The 17,008-nt window shown below is 38.4% G+C and overlaps 1 protein-coding gene across 1 annotated transcript in view; it reads left to right on the top strand.

Moving 5' to 3' along the window:
- Positions 1-17,008, top strand: part of CDKL5 (cyclin dependent kinase like 5) — an 83,529-nt gene that overhangs the window by 34,744 nt on the left and 31,777 nt on the right. Inside the window, exons 5-8 of the mRNA XM_059818851.1 lie at positions 2,655-2,775; positions 4,512-4,571; positions 11,036-11,126; positions 15,680-15,869. Of these exons, the coding sequence (XP_059674834.1) occupies positions 2,655-2,775; positions 4,512-4,571; positions 11,036-11,126; positions 15,680-15,869 (462 nt within the window). The remainder of the gene's footprint in view (positions 1-2,654; positions 2,776-4,511; positions 4,572-11,035; positions 11,127-15,679; positions 15,870-17,008) is intronic.

Genomic DNA, 17,008 nt, shown 5'->3' on the forward strand with positions numbered 1-17,008 from the left:
AAGCTGATTAACTGTCCTGTGTTATGTAATGAATCTTGACGTAGTCTTTCAAAACAAGATCATAGACTTTTGACCTTGGAATCTGTTTCAACTTTCTCCATACTTCCCTGTTAAAAATAGGATTTGTTTGTATATTTCTGTAACAAGGCCACTATCAGTAGTTGCTTAGAGGGATTTGGCAAAGATCACTGTCATTGTTTCCAATCCTGACCTCATTTGAAACGATTCCAAAATTTCCTTAGATTGGCCTACTACTGCGAAGCATCCTGGTCTGTTTCCAGGGAGAAACAACCTGGAACAAATTGGTCTTTCGTTATTTTTGCAACCTTTGTGATGAAGGTAGATGTTCCCTTTGTATTCTAACCATTTAGCATTTCTTCATGGAAATGATTAGATGGTATTCAGATACACACAGTAAAAATAAACGCAAGCTTAAATATATGTTTCTCTGTAGCTTTCATGAGATATTGTTGCCTTGACTGAAATTTTAATTTAATATCCTGCCAGTGTGATGTTGCGGTCTAGCTTGAGTGCTAGTCCACTTCAGTCAATTCTCTCTCATGTAAAGATTCCTCACCCTAACTACTGTCTCTCCTTTACCTCAATTTACAATTTATTATGTCCTATAACTTTATGGCATAATGTGAGGTGACCTATATTAGCCCACAGTTTGGCAGAAATCGGTTTTGTTTTTCATCATTAGATCAGCAACTTCTAATGTGGTGGATCTTACTTAGATCTAACATCCAAAGCTTGACTTCTTCCACCCATGTTCCAGACACGTGGAATGTCTTTGATCACACACCAACTTAGAACATATATTTAATTTTGTATTATAGTTGACTTGGCTAAGCTTGCTGTAGTAGTGGGTTGGAAGAGCACCATAAGTAAAAGACATTTAATTAATCTGATAAGGAGTGTACTTCAAAAATGGTTTATATTGGTAAAAACACCAGGCTGCAATATCTAACATTATTTGCATCAGAATAAAAGTATATAATTATAAAGGTAGATGTCATGCATAGTCTGTGCCTAATGTCATTTCTATATTAATGGTCCCTTTATTTTCAGTTAAACTTTGCAGTCCGTGCACTTTTCTTATTTTCAGATACATCAAATAGTTTCCACAATAGTTTCTTTGAAGACCAGGATGATTTCTGTATGTTTGGATGAGGGAAGGGTAGAAGGAATTAAATAAAATGTGGTATAGTAGGCTAACTTTTGATTTAACTGGTGATGAGCACCTTGTGTCCTTTAGGGAATCTTAGCTCTGCAATACTCAACTCCAGATTACTTAAATTCACATTTAGTCTAATCTCCTTTATTCATCATCCCCTTAGTTAATGTCTTCATATAGGATTATGTCTCACTGTGTTGATGCTACTATTTTGGTTCGTATTTGTAACGCTAACTTCTTGGCTTACTTATCCAGATCCACAGGCTTCTCTGTGGACAAGAGTCTAACTAAAATCAATATGGTTCCTTAACGGAAAATCCCTTTTCTCAGATCTGATGTGTATTTCTAAGGAAACTTATGCTCAAGCACATAAGTTCCAGTATTTGTTTACAGATTGCAAAACTTAGAAATGTTTTCAAATATTATCAAATTCTCCATTTGTTTTGTCTTATATTTGTGTTCATTAAAATATCTTACAAGAGAAACATCAAAAATTTTATTATACAGCTAAAGAAAATATTTGTCAAAGACAAGGTAAATCTATTTAAATGAAAAATTTACAAATGCCCAAATCCATAGTTAAATGAGTTATGTAAAGCAATATAGCCAAAATACTTCTTTCTATTTCAGTATTCAGTAAATAAGACTTTTCTGTCTTCAAGCGGGCTGCTGCTGCCCATTTTTCTTTCAGGATTCAGAGTACAAACTCCATTGTACTTCTAATTGTGCAAAATTTGAGACATTTGCTAACATAATGGGAATCTAAATGTCCTTTTTCAAATAAGAAATTTACTAGTATAAACATGCAGTTTATTTTTTTCTCTAGGTATATCCATAAAACAGTTAATATGGCCATAGTTACTGTAGTGCAAATATGTCTAAGATCAATATAGCTGACATAGAGCTATAGGATACTCCCTAGGTTACTATTTATGCTCCTGTGAGGCATTTTTATATCTCTTTCTTCATTTGCAGGAACAGGCTTGTGTTGCTTTAACTATACCCATTAACATATAGACATGGTGTGTGATTAATCATGGCCCTGCTACATCAAAGCAGCAGAACTAGCTTAATAATGAAGAAAACAGTATGTTAAAGCACAGTCGCATATTTACAAAATGCCGTGCTCTACTAAACATATAGCCACACTGACCTGGTATTTCTGTTGAAGCAACTTTTTGTACCTAAATGACTTTTTAGAAGTTTTAGGATAAGTGGTTTCATGACAGTCTTTTGAGAACTTGTGGTATATTTGTGGTTCACCTTTAAGGTTTATTGTCTTCACAAGTGCTTTCTCTAGAATGAAAACAGCTAGTAGTATGCTTATGATTAAAATACACTCCTTTAATGTTAAAATACTGATTTTGCATAACCAGGCTCACTGGCCTATGTATGTTGCTTCAGAATGCTGAAAGCATGTTATCTTCTAGCAGCTACAGTATAACTCATTTAAATAACATGTCTTTTAAACATTTAGAATATGCTTGAATTGCTAGAAGAAATGCCAAATGGAGTTCCACCAGAAAAAGTGAAAAGCTATATCTACCAGCTAATTAAAGCAATTCATTGGTGCCATAAGAATGATATTGTTCATAGAGGTAAGTGTGTAGTTCTCCACATGGAGATAAGCCCTGGGTAGGAATTTGCTTTCTAAAGGAAAAGATGTTACAGCTTGAAGTAATTTGCATTTAACATAAATATAAGCAATTGCTTTATATTGCGTCCAAAGAAGAGCAACGAAGCTGGTGAAGGGTCTAGAGAGCAAGTCTGAAGAGGAGCAGCTGAGGGAACTGGGGTTGTTTAGCCTGGAGAAAAGGAGGTTCAGGGGAGATCTTATTGCTCTCTACAACTACCTGGAAGGAGGTTGTAGCAATGTGGGTGTTGGACTCTTTTTCCAGTTAACAAGTGATCGGACAAGAGGAAATGGCCTCAAGTTGCACCAGGGGAGGTTTAGATAGGATATTAGGAAAAATTTCTTCACTGTGAAAGGGTTATCAAGCACTGGAACAGGCTGCCCAGGGAAGTGGTTGAGTCACCATCCCTGGAGGTATTTAAAAGACCTGTAGACATGGTGCTTAGGGACATGGTTTAGTGGTGGACTTGGCGGTGTTAGGTTTACGCCTGGACTCGATGATCTTAAAGGTCTTTTCCAACCTAAATGATTCTATGATTCTATATTAACAGAAAAAAAAAATCTGTAAATTTGGCTGGGTCTTAAGTCTGCTGCTTGACTTCAGATTGTTTTAAAAGTAAGTTCATCTACATATAAAGCTTGCTGTCCACTGTTTTGGGGTATGAGTAAAGATCGTATCATATGCACAGCAAAGTGAAACTGCAGTACAAACGTTGCCAAAGGAAAAGGATTTTTTTTAAACATTTCATCATGCTGAGTCATTTCACTTTTGAATCTGATAATAGAATATTAGTAGAAAAATAACCCAGAACTTAAAGCTTGGTCCCCTGTGTTTTACTTCTTAAGACAGTTCCTCCCAGCTCCCATGCATTCAGCTCTGTATATTTACTTTCTCCCCTAAACTTCAAGCACTTACAGTACATATCTTGATGTGTGACTTCATGTAGTTTTACGTATTTTATCCTGATTTAATAAAATTGTATTTTGCTTTGTGGCTTTGCAAGAGTAACATTTCTAATTAATGTTTCCAATAAATTAAAATTCTCACACAATATGCTATTTATATTTGAGACTGATCAAACATAAGCAAGAGTCTGAAAATATTTTGTAAAATACAGTTTGAAAAATATACCATATATGCATACCGTGATATCCATATAGGAATAAAAAAAATGGGCAAATATTTTGTAAAGTACAGTTTGAAAAATATACCATATATGCATACCGTGATATCCATATAGGAATAAAAAAAACGGGCTTTAAAACTAGACAACACAGTTTTTCTAAACAAATGACAAGAGCTGATCAACGAGATCATCATAACTGAAAATGTTGAGCACAACACACTTAACATTTTATTGGTTAACTGGGTAATTAAATGTCAGTTCTTTGTATTATTTTGCAATATGCAATATTCTGCATATTGGTTTGCTGCCCAGGAATATCTGTAACCACTTTTTATCTTCCCATATTTTGTTGGGAAACACTTTAGAAGACTTCAAAAGGCAGAAAATTAATTCTACATGTTCAAAAACTGAATTGCTGGAAGCTGTTTCAGCAGTTGCTCTTGTAATGCTTCGTTTATGATTGCATGAATATCTCTAAATATGTTATAATGAAATAATATTTGTTGACTAAGTTCAAAATTAAAAAGAGACATTAACTGCATTTTTTTTTCTCTCTCTCACTCTGATACTCCAGATATCAAGCCAGAGAATCTCTTAATAAGCCACAATGATGTTCTGAAGTTGTGTGACTTTGGTAAGTTCAATAGATAGATACCTGCTTCTTACCTTTTTAGAGAAAATTTCTTGCAGTGGAGTTTTGCCATATTCTTATAAGAGTTCTATAGTATGTAGAGTTTAAAACCCTTTTAGTGGTCAGAATTGATTACTTCTTCGGGTCTGTGGCTAGTACTTTAATTTGAAAGATCTCGGGGCTTAATTCGCATACCGTGTGAAATACCTGTATTACCATGTCAATAGAAACGCTGCATTTATCTCTTCCTATATTTGACAAGGTTTTTACTAGCAGTGTTACTGGCACTCAGCTGAGAACAGTGCAGGTGATATAAGCTGATTAGGATGCTAGCAAAACTGTAGGTTTATCTGGCCTGAGTATTAAAAGAAGAGATAATTCTTCCTTGTTTAGTAAAGGCACAATAAATGTACTTTCTATATACTTCTTGAACCACTGGCTTTCATGGACTGTGTGTAGTTATAGGTCAACTTTTATTGTTATGTTAATCAAGGAATCATGTGTCCACATATGATTAATGACCGAATGGCTGGAGGCTAGAGTCAAAGTTGTACTGTAATGTTAACTTCAATGTTTCCTGACCTATCGATACCTGTTTAATGTCAGCTTTAAGGCTTTGAAGAATCAGCACCCAAGCACAAGGTGAACTTTGCCCATGTGAGTAATCCCCAGAAGACAACAGGGCGGATTGTACACTGTTCCAACAATCTGTATTTTTATTCTAAATGCTACATAAACACAGAATAAAATGTTGTTCCCTCTAAAAAGCTTACAGTTTGGCTTGGTAAATAAAAACCAATTCCATAGTGCTACCCAAGGGCACTTTTCAGCGAGAGCGGTTTGAAAGCTGTCATTTCAAACCTCTGCAATTTTGAATGAAAAGAAGAACTGCTAAAAAAATACATTGAAATAGTTTTTTAGGAATACAAAAAAGGCATTTGTCATTTGCAGTGCTGCTTATGTCTTTTAATCCTAAAGGCATTTTTGCTTAAGCATTCAGAAGCAATAACCGTTCTAGGAAAAGCCTAAGAAGATTTGGTCCGTATGAGTTCTTTGAATTAAGCGCAATTTATTCTGCAGTGTAAGGAACTGCACAGAACACCAGGGTACCATTGCGTGGTACCCTCGGTGCCTTTGCCTTTTCTATCTCCCCAGGCTTCCTGTCTGCACTGCTGTGGCTGCTCTCCCCTGGCAGCTCTGTACCCAGGCTGGCCTGGCACTGTTGCTCAGAGCCCAGAGCTGGTGGGGCAGGAGTTTTCCCTTACCCCGCACTTATTTTCAGGGCTTTGCCCCTGCAAAGCAAACCCCAGTGGGGTTGGCAGGGCCAGAGCTCTTGCAGGGAGTGAAGGCTGGTGTAGCATACACCTACTTCCTCTTGGGGAAAGGGACGAGTGGCTGGAAAGCTGGCTGGCGGAAAAGGACCTGGGGGTGCTGGTTGACAGCTGGCTAAATATGAGCCAGCAGTGTGCCCAGGTGGCCAAGAAGGCCAACAGCATCCTGGCCTGTATCAGAAAGAGCGTGGCCAGCAGGAGCAGGGAGGTGATCGTGCCCCTGTACTCGGCACTGGTGAGGATGCACCTCGAATCCTGTGTTCAGTGTTGGGCCCCTCACTACAAGAAGGACATTGAGGTGCTGGAGCGTGTCCAGAGAAGGGCAACAAAGCTGGTGAGGGGTCTGGAGCACAAGTCTTATGAGGAGCGGCTGAGGGAGCTGGGGTTGTTCAGTGTGGAGAAGAGGAGGCTGAGGGGAGACCTTATCGCTCTCTACAGTTACCTGAAAGGAGGTTGCAGAGAGGTGGGTGCTGGTCTCTTCTCCCAAGTGACTAGCGATAGAACGAGAGGAAATGGCCTCAAGTTGCACCAGGGGATGTTTAAGCTGGGTATTAGGAAAAATGTCTTTACTGAGAGAGTGGTGAAACACTGGAACAGGCTGCCCAGGGAAGTGGTTGAGTCACCCTCCCTGGAGGTGTTCAAGGAACGTGTGGACGAGGCATTGTGGGACATGGTTTAATGGGCATGGTGATGTTAGTTGATGGTTGGACTTGATGATCTTACAGGTCTTTTCCAACCTGGGCCTGGGCCCATCGATCCAGCCTGTCCAAATCCCTCTGCAACATTCACCGTTAGAGTTGGCATATGCCGTCAGCTAACAAATCTTCGTGCATGTGAGCTCGTGTCAACATCCTTTGTGCAGCAGTATCACAGGAAAATAAAAAGCTGGACAAGTGGTACGATCACGTTTCGGACAACAGTTTTCTCACTAGATGTAGACAATATGAATTCTGTCAGCAGTGATGTTTTGGTCCATTGGCTTGCTCACACCATACTCTCCAGCCACATTCTCTTTCTGCTGTTGGAAAAGACATGCAATCCCAATGTACTCACGGTGCTCGGCAAAACCTCAAGCAAGGCAAACTAAATTGTGGGAATTTCTGTTGTTCTTATTGTTCATGTGGGTTAGTTTGAATTTTGAACAATGTTGCAGATTTAGTTAAATTTAAAATTCCAAGCAACCTTTATAATTTCAGATCAATTTTAATTTTTCAGCCTTATTGCTAGTTGACATTATTACTAGTAGCTTAAGCTATGGCTGTCAGAACGGTATTAGCCACAAGCGTTTCCTGAACGTGTACAGATTAGGATATAAGAATTCGCCTTTTAACATAAAAAAGAGGTTGTAGTGATGTGGGTGTTGGTCCCTTTTCCCAATTAACAAGTGATAGGATGAGAAGAAATGTCCTCAGGTTGCGTATGGGAAGGTTTAGATTGGGTATTAGGAAAAATTTCTTCACTGTGAAAGGGTTATCAAGCACTGGTACAGGCTGCCCAGGGAAGTGGTTGAGTCACCATCCCTGGAGGTATTTAAAATACCTGTAGACATGGTGCTTAGGGACATGGTTTAGTAGTGGCCTTGGCAGTGTTAGGTTTACGCCTGGACTCGATGATCTTAAAGGTCTTTTCCAACCTAAATGATTCTATGATTTAACATATGCTGTCTGCCTGCCTAACTTAAATCATGTTTTGGAACACGGGTACTTGTCACATACAGTGCCACATTCCTCATGTAATAACAAATGCAAAGAAAAGGTCTATGCATCCATCCCAATGCAGATATTGAAGTAATTGGGTGTTTCTGAATAGCCCAGTGGACTGAACAGTTTAAATAGAAAAGTTCATAAATTTTTAACAAGATGGTTCTTCATAATCCTTGTGCCATGTGTTCTGTACATATAGTGCTAGATAAAAATGAGATTTAATGTGGTGCTTGCTTGGGCACATGTTGTGTGGGTGTCATTTCTGCCAATAGAAGTGGAAAAAGAGAACGGTACAAAATGCCGATTACAGCAGATGCATCTGACTATTGGAAAAAGTTACGCTTTCTGACTAGTGTGTTTGCAGTTTCAACACCAGGGCTTCAAAATTACTTGTTTTAGCAATCTCTTAATCTCTGTATGATGCATAAGCATAGAAATCGTGAAACGCAGGATTGGAAAAGACCTCAAGAAATTCTCTAGTTCTTCCACCTACTCAAAGAACAGATTAAACATGTCTGTGTCATTCTTGACAGATGTTTGCTTAGCTTATTCTTAAAATTCTCAGTAATGGAGGTTCCCTAGTGTTCCTAGGCACCTATTTAAGTACTTACAAGTCATTAATGTTAGAATGCTTTACTTTATGTCTAACTTAAATTTGCCTTATTTCTCTGTAAGAAACTGACAGACTTCTGCTTTTTGCCTCACACCTTTTTTCCTTGATATGTCTCCTACCTTGTTCTGGGTTGTTTAAAGTCCTTTCTTGAAATCTCCTGTTTTGCTTGTTCTCCCTCCTTGCATTGTGATGCATTTGCGAACTCTATTGCTTTCATAGTTGCTCTCACCCAAATCACCTTGTCTTCATGTTCTAATCTATTCCTTCTCACTGTTTAGAGTTTGGTGTAATCTTCTCCATAGTTACCTTCTCATGTTTTTGTATCAAAAAATTTGTCCCAATCCCTCAACACAATTTGAAGTAAGGAACAATAAGGTAACTCCACCATGACAAAAAGAAAGTAATTGTGCCCTTAGAAAGGTATTTTCCTTTCTTGAATTATTAATTCTGTCCATCATCTTTCAGTATGGTGTCACAGAGTCAGAGCAGTAGGGAATCCATAAAATGGTTTCTTACATCACCCAACAATATATAGATGACACTGAAGCCCATGATGATAATTTTCTTTTCTGTTCTGCCACATCAGATCTGTGCTGCACCTAGTGTGTAAAGTTGGGGCTGATCCTTTTTTCAGACTACGTTAGCAGCTGCTCATCTCTGGATATAGTAGCTGCTGACTGTGACCAAGTTTCAAAAGACTGGCCTGGAGGAAGGAGGAGGCATCCTTGACTTGTTGATTCTTCTGATGCCTATGGGCTGGTGGGCTGCCAGCCTTGTGTGTTACATTAGCACATGTGTTTATTTTTATTTTTATCACCTTCCCCCCACCCCCCATTCAGTTTGGGATTTCCCACTGTTCATTTTGGCTGTCCCATTTCTTCAGTGTAACTCCTGGTTATCTTCCCTCTCTTCTTTAAACACAGGAATGAATTTTTCACTGACAAGATTAATCAGATGGGTCATGTAATTTGAAACAGAAACAGGGCTGCTTAAGCAGGTCTAAATATAGTAATGTTTAGAAATTTACCCAAACTCAGTGTTACATGTAATAAAAAATTCCTTTCCAGCTTTTCTCCAGCAGCATCAGTAATGTTCATTAGACTTTATGGGAACAGATCAGAATTATTATTCTTTTGGGACAACTTTGAAATATCTGTTCCTCATCATACATGCCTTTTAGTTTACTAACTCTTGAAGGTAGAGGTATCTTGCAAAAAGTAACGGTTGTAACCTATGTCAGTAACACATTTATCATTGTTTTCTCAAATCACTAGTCTAATAATAATAATCTGCATCCAAACTTTTACTTCAACTTGGAGTAAATTTGTGTTCCACAGGGGTGAGTGGGGCTGGGCTCCTTCACACTAAGCTGCCAAATAAGATACACTTTCAGAATACTAAAAAAAAACAAATCTAAAAAATTGCAACCTTACAAGTGTAGTCACGTGGGAAAAGCAATTTTGGCAGCTTCTTCGTAAGAACTCAGCTATAAAGAAAAATGACTATTGCATTTAAGTAGCACGTATTGATTCTGAAAATGAAATTATGCCTTATACCTCTGCAACACTTTGGAATTTTTATTCTTCCTTCATCATTCATGCAATAAGGGAAAGACTTGTAGTGATTTCACTGAAGTGAATTTTGGACCAAGTTTTAATGCCACATCCCAGTAAGAAAGCATTTTGAAAATGTTGCTTCTGCATTTCAGTCCCAAAAATTCATCTCAGTTTGAGCTCTAGTAAGGAGCTTACACATCTGGAGTCTTGCTGCTGAGATCTGTCTGTCTTGTCTCACTGTATTATTAATCATTTGTTTGAAAACAGTAAGACACTTGATACTTTTCTGAAAACAGTGCCAGCATCTGCCCTAGAGTACTTCTACATGAAGAATCCAGTAACATCATTACTGTGGTGCTCGGCTGACTTTTTATAAATGGAGGAGAATGAAAACAAAAATATAAATTATTCCTACGTCTGGGAATGCAGTATATGCACTCTTCTCACAGTCAGTGGTCTTAATTGTTATGCCTTAGGACCAAAGTTAAGTTTTGGTACAATTACAAATAAGTATACGTTTCTTATGGTTTTTTTATTCTCAACAAAATTATGTGGAGGAGGAAGTTAATTTGGACTTGGTTTCTGACCCTGATTCACTAAGAGCCTTGTTACGAATGTTATGCTAAAGCAGGTGGGAAGCTGGCATATGTGGAGTGAGCCAAATACAGGTATAAAGCAGTTTTGCTCATCTTTGGTCGACTCCTGCCTTTTGTAGTTTTGGGGAGATGACCCTGTTCCTTGCCAGGGCAGGGAGGGAGTGTCCTTAGATAACAATAATACATAGTTTCTTGACCTATTTCTATTAAAAAATAGAATGCAGTGAGACTATAGTAGTTAGGATCAATGACTAGAAGAGTCTATACCCCATGCATATGTTACGTTTCTAATGTTATGAATCTTCCTCTGCAAACAGCATGTCAGTGAAATTTAGTGGCAATAGTTCAATAGCTTGCATGGCGTACTTTGTCATAATCTGTTTTGATTATGACAAAGCGTCAAAAGTAATAGCAAAACCCCATAGAATTCTGAGGAGAGTATATTAAGTAAAGTAGTCATTAAAGCAGACATGCTGACTTTCACTGTCGTATCAATAAAAGCTTGAATTTCAGTAGACAAGCAATTGTTGGAGACATCATTTTGCACTACGGGTTGTAAACAATTTTCTTCTATTTAAATAGGCGTGACCTCTTACTGCCAAAATCAGTGGTGGTATGCATATTATATTTAAAATCGTATATAATCTTTCACACTGTTTCTTTGACAGGCTTTGCTCGTAATCTCTCTGAAGGAAGCAATGCTAACTATACAGAATATGTGGCTACCAGATGGTACCGCTCACCTGAACTTTTGCTTGGGTAAGTACAGTTTGTGGAACTGCCATGATAAATCTTGACTGATTCTTTACATTTTTTTCAAGCACCTTTTGTAAGATTTGCCTATGGAGAGCTGTGGTTGATTTAAAGGGAAGATTTCAAGAGGCTTCCAGATTTTCATTAATTTTTGTTCATTTCCAGTAAGTTGGCATGAATCATTGACATGTTGACCTGTCTTGAGCTGAGCAGTGTTTAACTGATTAAAATATGGAGCTGAATTATAACAGACATAATTCCGATTCCTGCCTCCTCTCCCCCCGCCCCATTCCCTTTAGAAGAGGTTTCTGTGATAGTCCTGTAGCCTGAAATGTTCCATCAGCCTTGTGGTGGACATCACATAGCAATGGCAGTGCAGTTTTCATGTCACTACGCTCCCAGTTCTCTTCACCCTTCGGGTCAAAACTATGATTTGGTTTTCATTCCCAGTTACCCTTTACCAGCACTGCTGAAGTGGCTAAGAAGGATGGTGCTAGCTTTTTACTAGTCAGGAATAATTTATTGAAGGAGGCTGTATGAATCATTTTAATAAAGCACTGAGAAGTTAGTGTTGCATTGCCTGTCAAAGCAGTAGGTACATGAGTAGCCTCAGCTGAACAATTTAGTTTTACTCTTTTATTAATCTGTAAAAGGAGTGGTTTACTACCTCAGAAGGTTAAACAGATTTTCAGATTCTGTATGAACAAATTCATAGGACCCAAAAGGGCAAAGGAAGAGACAAAAATAACTGGAGATCTACTATATGTGATCTTCCCATTATTATCAAGTTTAACAGTGCATTATTCTAAACTTACATGATCACTCTCATAGAATACAATTCCTGTATGTATAACATATATCTATTTATATGTACATAGTCTAGAACTAAGGAATTGTAAGCCACAGGATGAATCAAAAAAGTACTGGTCACTCGTACAATTCTTTAAGCAAAGTGTTTCATGCTGTTTAGAAACAAGCCTTTTTTGGAAGCTTTGATTAACACAGGACTAGACATTTCTTGACTAGGTAATCAATTAAGTAATAATTATTCTGTCAATGAAGTCATCCCAGTATTCCCAGAGCTGTACTAATCTTAATCAAATTCGTAGGCAGTTGCATTGTTATATGTAGAATAGTATGTTAAAGTTGCCATTAAAAACCTCAAAGATCAGTTTTTCATATTTTGGAGAAAACAGACTTGGAAAGAAAGCATCAGTTGTGGTCTTTTTAGTTACACAACATTTTACTCTTTGTCTATAGTAGTAATGAGGATTTAGGAGGAAAGATGTGAAAAGGTTGACAGACGTAGTATTAATCTGACCTGCAGTTTTCAAAACTGTTTCGTTACCAAAGGAAATTCAGCAGGAATCACATCTGTTTGTAATTGACTAAATTTGTTTGATTAGCTTGTAGAGGAAGGGGCGGGGTGGGGTATGTGTATTTAATGCATATGACTTCAGCTTTGCTGATGTATGTTTTTAATGCCAAGTTTTTCTGGCACAAAGTGATGTCTGTTTCTTGGCAATCCTGTTCTATTTCCCAGACACTCATCTTACCCATTCCCCCTTCCCCTGCATTTACCAAATCTTTATAAGCATCTAATACTTAAAAGTCTTCCCAGGATTATTAAATATATGCATTTCACCAAATAAAGTTTTACTTTTTCAATTTTTAAAATGTGTCCCAGAGAGGTTTCTGTTTTGTGATAAAGCTCAAGACTTAAATGTCAGGAGAGGAAAGAAATCGCTGCCTAATTATTCACAGAACATCCAAAATCTACTCACTTTGGAGAGCCTCAGGTAACTGTTAATGGAGTACTCTGTACCCTTTGATGACAAAATATTGCTAAAAGCCAGTAGATTTTAAGGCATACCAAATTACTAGATGAAAACATGTTTTGGAGAATCTAATTTGTGCAGAAATAGACTATAGTACTTCTGATTTGTGGTCTCTCTGTCCTATAGGAGTTATTTCATTTATCCAGCCACATCACTCTTGCATTGTTTGCCTGTTGTGATCTGACAAGACTGATCCTGACAGTCATCAGAACAGGAGTCTTGAGCATGCCTTTTCAAACAAAAAAGTTTACTCTGCCACTGCCTGAAGAAATGGGCATTTTCTGATTTGTTTCTGTTTGACTACAGAGTAAATACTGGAAACTTCTTAAACTGTGATTCAACTTCCTTTATCCTTGTGAGCAGGGAAGGGTAGTGGTCCCTGCCTCAAAGGAGTTTTAGCCCATTCCTCAGTTGTAACCCTAGCTTGTTCTCAAAGGCCCCAGCCTACAGCAACCTTTTTGCCAGTTCACATTGCAGTGGAGAAACCTGCCTATTAAAGGGGTTGCAAATAAAGATGTGCTTGTTTTTCTGTCGTAATAAAAAGGTAGGTTTTTTAGTTGCACTCTCACAAACTGTTTTGCTTACAGAGCCTCAGTTTTCCAGTACAAGCACAAAATATCTTCAAAGCGGATCTTTGGCTTTGGAGTCTGTACTTGTCTGTGTTGCCTTTTCCAGCGTGGAGAAAAACTAGTCCTTCCTTGGCACTCAGACCTGACCCTAATGGGTGGGTTGGACTAGCAGCATCACAGAAAGAACAAACATTGAGTCTCTCAGCACATCTATAAGTAGTCACTATGAGAGATTAGTAAGATAGAGCCATTGTAATAGTAGTACTTCAGGAGTTTCGGCATGCTCTGCTTTGCCACTGGTGGTTCCTTGTCACCAGTCTATTCCAATGGGGCAAACTTTGATTTTGTGATGATTGTTTGAAAGGACTGCACTGTCTCATGGCAGATTCTGAAAGGCAAGCGGTTCTTGAAATGTTGGTGTCCTGCTTCAGCTTTCCTAGCTACCGTAGACTCCTTCATGAGTCAACTCAGCGGGCCTGTAGTTTTACTCAGGCTATTGTCCAGCTAGAAATTATTTCTCACCTTTACTTAACTAAATCATCACAAGGGTTACAGGGTCCTCTGGTCAAGTCCCCTCCCCATAAAGTGAAGTAACTAGTCATGAGTAATCACTGGGGAAAAGTCAGATTTATTTTTCTTTAGTCTTGAGGGTGTTCTCTCTCTAAACATCTTTAATCATCAGCATAAGGAAGGAGTGAAGGGAACAGATTTAGGATAGGATTTGTCACCTGCAATTCCTGGTGCTGTCTTATTCCAGAAATAGGCAAGCCAGTTGTAACTTAAAAATCTCTTGAAACAGAGTTTGAGTTATTGGATTACAAGTTTCAAAAAGAAGAGATTCAGTGAAATACATTTTCAGTTCAGTCTTTGTTCCATTCTTTATTCTTTTTATATGCTTTTTCTTTGACATGAGAATTCTCTGATCGTTCCGCTCAAAACCTAAACATCCAAAAGAGATTCTTGGAATAAGTTGGATGCCTACAAAATTTTTTTACAAATTCAACAAGCAAGAACTCGGGTGTACAGAAGGAGTTGTGTCAGTCTATAGTAGGAACAATGAAAAGCCAAAAGTATGTAATGCATTAGCTGTTGCAAACTGAGGTAGGGGCTAAACAAACTTGCCAAGGAACAGAACCTTAGAGTGAAAATCAGGAACTGTTCAAAACGATTCTGTGTTTCTTCAGTGTTCATGCCTTTAGATTGAGTGTTGCAGTAGTCTACCACTCTCTCCTCTTCATACAAACTTCCGTTCTCTGTATTCTGATTTTCTGCCCTACGCATCTTGCAAACCATCCTCAAACCCGTAGTCTCTCCTGACTAGAGCACCCATATTGCATGTTCTTCCATTGAATACCCTTGTATGTAGTCTCAAGAAAAGCTGGTATAGCCCTTGCCTGTGTAACACTTGCACCATTTTGTTTTGTTTCTGATGAACTCCCTCCACCTCTTCATTGCTTACGTAGCTTCTTTTGTCATTAGCAATTTAAAATACCAGGTGCTATCCTCCCCACCACACAACATTGCTTGCATACACGGAGACCACCCATCAGAATTTCTTCCCAAACCCCCACCTGTGGCTTTCTTCCAAAACAGGAATTACTTATTTTATAATGCTTTCATTGCTTCCTCACCTGTGTTTTTTAAGGAATAGTTTTCAAGGGTATTCTGTTTTCTCCCTAATTAAAATTTCACTCCATGAATGCTGAAACAAAGATTTCTTCCAATTTCTGTTCTCCCAGTGGCCAGGCCCAGTATGCCTATCCATGTATTAAGCACAATGGAAAAAGAAATGTAGTGCAGAAATAGAGCACAGTCATTAACCCCCGGAGCGAAGGGAAGTTAGTGTTAGTTTAACTTGGAATGGCAACTGCTTCACAGTCAAAAAGATTATTCTTGTGTGTAAGATTTTTCCCAAAGGTAACCAGATCCCTGGGGGTACTTGAATTCCTCTCCTGCCTTTTCAAGCAGTGATACATCACGCAGCCCAGGGCAGAAACGGAGGGCTTGGTATTTGGGGTAGTTTCTTTAATATCAAAGTTTACTTTTCTGTGTTGTAAGGAAGTGGGCCATAGGAAATATGGCCAATAAATTGAAACAGCTCAGTAAGACAACAGTGTCAGCGAGTGAAAAACATTATACGTTCATTTTACAGAGCCCCTTATGGAAAGGCTGTGGATATGTGGTCTGTAGGCTGTATCCTGGGAGAGCTGAGTGACGGGCAGCCCTTGTTTCCTGGTGAGAGCGAGATTGACCAGCTCTTTACCATTCAGAAGGTGCTAGGTCCGCTGCCCGCTGAGCAGATGAAGCTTTTCTACAGCAACCCACGCTTCCATGGCTTGCGGGTAAGAGAAAGCTTTGGTTTTTTTAGTTTACTCACACAGTATTTACACTATTGTCATTGTTGTGGTGACGGTTCTTTTCATTTACATTGTGCGTTATCTATTGCATGTGTTTCTGTGTAAGTATAGATACTTAGATTATAAGGCATTCATAATTCAAAGTAAAATTCTGATTACACCGGTATTGAGTTGTATAAATATGTTCGTTTTACTGTTAAGAGCTGATTAAGAATTTTCTTTCATTTCTTTGACTTCTTTGGTATACAAGTTAGCAGTTATAACCCAGCTTAGCATTACCCTGCCAGGTTTGCACTGTGAAGTTTAGTGGCATAGTTCTGTCCATTCGGGGTGTGGAAAATTCACGCTTGCTGTCTTCAGGCTACTATGATGGAAAAATCTGGACCATAGATGCCACTATCATGGCAGAAGAGCTTTTTGTCTTTTGACTTACATTCCTGGGGAGTTGATGTAAGCCACATGAGTAAAAAAGCTCTTCCTACTGGCAGCGTTGTTCCCCTTTCAGGGGTTTGCCATTATCATGTAATGACAGAGACTTGCTAGTGTGGAGAAGCTGCTCGAGCTGGGACGTACAGTATGGCAAAATCCCAGAAGCAATATATAAGTAGTAGCTCTGTTATCTTAAACAGTAACTGGTCAGTGATTCTACTCATGTTTTCTTGTAATTCAGTTTTGGTTGTTATTTTTTATTAATGAATGTTGCTTAGAAAGGTGAATTTATGATCTTGATAAAGGGGTCTGAAATTGTTAGTGTAAAATCCTATAGGGACATACCAAGGCTTTAGGAGACCTGATCTGTGCTAAACACTTGAGATTTGAGTTTTACTCTGTAAAAGAGAAAACTTACAGAATGAGAAGGGGAAAGAGGGGGGACCTAGTTGTCTTAAAACATGTTAAAGGTTGCCATAAATTTGGTTTAGCTGATGATGATAAGAAAAGAAATAGTTGGCTTAAGGTGTCAGGATAATTATTTTAGCTACAAAGATAGCTAAGAGTTTTTGTTGAAGTTTGTAGACCCTCCATCAGTGGAGGGTTTAAAGAAAGATTAGACAAGCTTTTCTTGCAAGGTCCTGTTTGTATTTGATCCTGTTTAGAACAGTGGGCTGGATGGGATTTACTATTTA

Source organism: Gavia stellata, chromosome 1 (assembly GCF_030936135.1).
Source record: "Gavia stellata isolate bGavSte3 chromosome 1, bGavSte3.hap2, whole genome shotgun sequence".
Lineage (NCBI taxonomy): Eukaryota > Metazoa > Chordata > Aves > Gaviiformes > Gaviidae > Gavia > Gavia stellata.